This window comes from Zea mays, chromosome 6 (assembly GCF_902167145.1).
Source record: "Zea mays cultivar B73 chromosome 6, Zm-B73-REFERENCE-NAM-5.0, whole genome shotgun sequence".
Lineage (NCBI taxonomy): Eukaryota > Viridiplantae > Streptophyta > Magnoliopsida > Poales > Poaceae > Zea > Zea mays.
The window spans coordinates 157504188-157508626 of record NC_050101.1 but is presented as its reverse complement, the minus strand read 5'-3'; the positions used below and the strand labels follow the sequence as shown (position 1 = coordinate 157508626).

At 45.6% G+C, this 4439-nt stretch overlaps 1 protein-coding gene across 2 annotated transcripts; it reads left to right on the top strand.

Annotated features, from left to right (window-relative positions):
* Nucleotides 1–214: 214 nt before the first annotated feature.
* On the top strand, nucleotides 215–3743 carry LOC100382598 (uncharacterized). Of its 2 annotated transcripts, XM_035959701.1 has the most exons (3): nucleotides 215–423; nucleotides 1245–1365; nucleotides 1638–3743. In XM_035959701.1, the coding sequence occupies exons 2-3, from the start codon at nucleotides 1359–1361 to the stop codon at nucleotides 3518–3520; spliced, it is 1890 nt and encodes a 629-aa protein (XP_035815594.1). In that variant the 5' UTR covers nucleotides 215–423; nucleotides 1245–1358; the 3' UTR covers nucleotides 3521–3743. The 2 variants fall into 2 exon arrangements, with proteins under 2 accessions (XP_035815594.1, NP_001168799.1); NM_001175328.1 differs by lacking the exon at nucleotides 1245–1365 and having other exon boundaries at nucleotides 228–423; nucleotides 1638–3689.
* The last annotated feature ends 696 nt before the right edge of the window (nucleotides 3744–4439 follow it).

Sequence of the window (4439 nt, the reverse complement as noted above, 5' to 3'; positions counted from 1 at the left end):
TGATTAGCGACCGCAAAACCAACACCAACAACTCGTCAGACCAACCGGTAACCCGTGATGACTCATTGGGTCCGTGGAGAACGATAGGGCGAATCTCTTAGCATGGCAACAACGTTAGCAATGCCATTTTAGCAATGAAGGTGTTCGGAGCGCCAAAATCGCAAGTGCAATCTCGGGAGTGCTATAATTGTAAATTTCTCTCCCGCCTCTGGTCTCGCCCGCCCGCCCGACCGACCGCTGTCTCGCTCGCCTCGTCTCGTCTCGTCTCGCTTCGTCTCCGTTTCCTCCGCACACCACCACAGCCGCGTCAAGCCGTCAACCAACCAAACCCTAGAAGGCTCTCGCCCCCGTCCCCAATCCTTCGCCGCTCCCCGATCCTCGCCGCCCGCAGGCCAAAACCCCACGCCTCTCCCTCGACGCCGGGTAAGCTCCTCCTCTCCCCGCCCCTTCCGCTCTCTGTCTCTCCTCCCCTCCCTCTCTGATCTCTCTCTGGTTCGATTCGATTCGGGCGTGGAGTCCGGTCACTCCGGTGGCCTCATAGTTTGATCCGCCGAAGCACGGGAATGCCAACGCTCGCTATAGCGTGTGAGACGCTCGCCCGTGGAATTTCGACGGGCAACGGCCGCTCGGGCCTCAAGGGATCGCGTGATTGTGCGGTGTGGGTGACCGTGGAGGGCGTACCAGGTGCGCCTGGGCATGGAAGAACGCCCCACGTCGAGAATTTTCGGGAAATTCGATTGGGGCACAGGTGGCGGAGATTTGCAGGTGTCGTCTCGTTGTCAGGATGCTGGTAAAACTATGGAAGACTATGCTGTAGAGTTCCGTGAAAAGAGAAAATTTGGGTTCTTATCTAGTGCCTGATGATTTGGTCTTGGAATTCAAGGGATCGGGAATGCAAACCCAATTTTTCTGGAGGATAATAGACCCTAGATGCTCATTCAGCCAAAATTCTGGTTATAGTAGTTGTAAGTTGGTCTTCAAAAAATATACAATACCTTTAATATTCCTGTTTTGATTCGATAATCCGATGGCAAAGGGAAAATAGACGAATATACTCGGACCTAATCCTCATGAGTTAGAATCCTCTGATTCTGTAACGATTTTGTAATCTCTTGCTTTAGTTCTGTTGTTATGTGAGTAAGGTAGTTTTCTGTTGCTTGATTATTGGACATGGGAGATCAAAACAAGCACAATTTCTGTGCTGCAGAAAAGCAACTAAAATGAAACATCATTAATGGACACAGGTTGCATGTCAAATTGAAGCGGAGCCAAAGTTTGTCTGATTTAGTTCTTTTTGGCATGGGAGACCTGCGGTAGCTGTCATGCAGTGAGCAACGTGTCATTCATTTGTTATCAGGATGCCAGGTTCTTTTGCTGTTAATTAGCTGTAATATGGATAGTGCTGCATGGTGTGTTTCCTTAAACCAGATGTTTGAGTTGGTCTAGCTGTTTGGTATCCTTTTGTTAGGTTAGATATGTACTTTGCATTTATAGTTATCTTTTTACTTGGATATTGGTATTCTGTATTTGTTATGATTGGGCATTTGAACGTGTCTCATTTGACAAGAAGATAAGTACTTTACACATCTTATCTTAGAGTGTTAACCTTTTTTTTTCTTTTGCAAATTTCTTCACAGGTATATCCAGTGTAATCACTTTGTCAGAAATGCCTTCTGCATCCAAGTCCAAGTCAAAAGATAGATCAGCTGCAAAAGTTGCAAAAGAGCAACCCAAGGTTTCTGCAAAGCCACTGGGAAATGGTACGCTTGCAAGTTCTTATAACAACCTCTCTGGAAAGTTCCATGTTCTGGAACCATCAGCTTCTTTGTTGGGTAGCCAAGGCATCAATAAATTCAGGAATACCGATGAGATAGATGAACATTCTCGCAGCTCCCATGGTACAGGGGATTTCGATTGTGCCTCCAACAACGGTAGCTGCTCTGACGAGTCAGAAGATCCAAAGGAAAAACCAACTAGTAGTGTGTCTCGAGTAGAGTCTGTTCCTGGATGTGATATTGATAAACGAGAGAAAATCAGACAGAAAAATGAGAAGAAGCATCAAAGACAGAAGGAGAGGCGTGCCCAAGAATTGCACGAGCGTTGTAAGGGTTATCTTATGTCTAGAAAATTGGAGGCACTTGCGCAGAAGCTTGTTGCGATGGGTTTCTCAGCAGATCAAGCAACGATGGCCCTTATACAGAATGAGGGTTGCGTTGAGGAGTCTGTTACCTGGCTCTGCAACTTTGATGGCAGTGAGGAAGCTAAGCAACAACTTGCAGCTGATCAACAGTCCGGTGTTAACTTGAAGATTGATATAGCTGATGAGCTTTCAAAGATTGTGAGCTTGGAGGTAAAATATAAGTGTACAAAGCAAGAAGTTGAAAGAGCAGTTGTTTCCTGTGAAGGTGATCTAGAAAGGGCTGATGAGGCCTTGAAGACACACAAGCAAGAATCAACTGCAGTCCCACCAAAGCCTGAGGGATCTAGTGACTCAAGTGCCTTGCCTAACAAGCAGCAAGTTGTACTTGCACAGAACCCTGCAAGGGCTCAAACAAATGGATTTTCATCAGTAGGATCTCAGCAGACGAGAAGAGAGGAGGAGATAAGCTATAAGCTTTTGATGAATGGTAGTGGTCCAAAGGATCCTGCAATTAAAGGGTTTCAGCCAATGGCAGCACCAACTAAGCCAGATTTGGGCCGTCAGCAATTTGTTCAACCTGAGAAGAGACGTCTCAATCCCAACTCGATTCCATCAATTCCTTATGTGGCATCATCTCCTTTGCCTGTTGCAGTGCCACAACTGAAGTCAGACATGCGGCATGTGGCAGGAACTAATGAGGTTAAAAGTTCGATGCCCAATGGAAGCTTGCGAGAGTCGGTAATTGTAATGCAGCGTCCTCAATCTGCAGGTACCAAGCAAAGCCTACCATCCACTAGCCATAGCATGTTTGCGTCAGAACCATCTGCAAGGGATTGGTACTTAAATGGCGCATCAGGTGTCAATATGATGTTGAATGGGGGCTTAGGTCATGGACTAAGGAATATGAGCTTGGACAGTGTTAGTTCTGGCAGGTCGTTTGGGCATGCAAACCATCAACAAAGTTTTGTTTCTAATCCTATAGAGTTGGCTGCCAATGGTTGGGGTGGCACATGGAGTTCTGGAGGTACATCATCTTCCCGTCCTGTGGTGTCATCATTTGGGGCGTTTAGAGGGTGGAGTTCATCCGAGTCGTCCCCTGCATTGCCTCATTCTGATTGGAGAGCCAATGGGGCAGCACCTTATGACTACACCTCAGTAGACTGGAGCCTGGACACAACGTTATTGAACCCAGCAGCAAAGAGCGAGCGGCTGTCGGACACATGGTCAACCATGTTCATGGGTGGCAGATCAACAAGGACACCTGGGAACCTCAGTGGCGCAGGCATAGCTGGGTTGCATGACAGTAACCATCCAATGGATCCTGCTCCATCACCTCGTCCATATGAGTGGCCTACTTTCTGCAGGGGAGGATCTTCCTAGTTCCCCCTACCATGTAGGTAAGAGGACATTGAATAAAAAAAGTAAAAGCTGCCATTTGTTTCTTTTCTTGTTTTGGTCTCAGGTGCAGTTGGTTGAAAAAGTTTTACTTTGTGTATCGAACTGAGCTTGTGTACCTTGACTGTTGGCTGAGATAAGTCATCTTTCTGTGAAATCGTTGTGCATGAAAAATGAAGGGAGAAAATTGAATTTATCTTGGCTGAAATGCAGGTGCTGCTTATATTTTACTTGCTATAATAGTAACCTAGTGATTCTTTGCCACAATTCGGCTTGGCTGCCCTGCGTGCTATTGCTTCAAGCACACTGTTTTTACTGGGTTCCTTCTGAAGAAGGCGCACATGGTTTTCTTTTCGTTTCTTCTTTTACCTGTTTGAATATTCCCATTGAAACTTGTATATGTGTCTCATCTACCTTCCGGAAAAGAGGTTAAAGGAGTATATCATGTTTTATGTTAGCGACTTAGGCACTTAGCGTTATGTTAACCTGTGGTTTTATCCAGAAATTGCAGGGGTTTCCTACATGTTAGTGTTGTATTTCCTTTGCAGCGATTAATGCACATGAGATCAATTGTGATTCCAAGCAGTTTGAAGTTTCTTTTCTTCTTCCTTGTATATTCAGTGAACTTCGAATCGAGTTTTCTCAGTCCGTTGGGTTGGCCAATTTTCTCGTAGTGATGACTGATGAGTGCAGTCTTTGAGACTAGACATCATAAAATGGCATGTTCATTTAGATCCCCAAACATATCATATTGACTCTAGGATTCTATTTTGACCCTCGCGGGGTTCTTGGTACATATTGCATACCAGTGTATATGGTATTTGTTTTGTACCGCAACTTACATATTTGTCTTTACAATTGAAGCGGTGCTTTCATGCTGACTAAAGCAGGAGTGGTTAAGCGT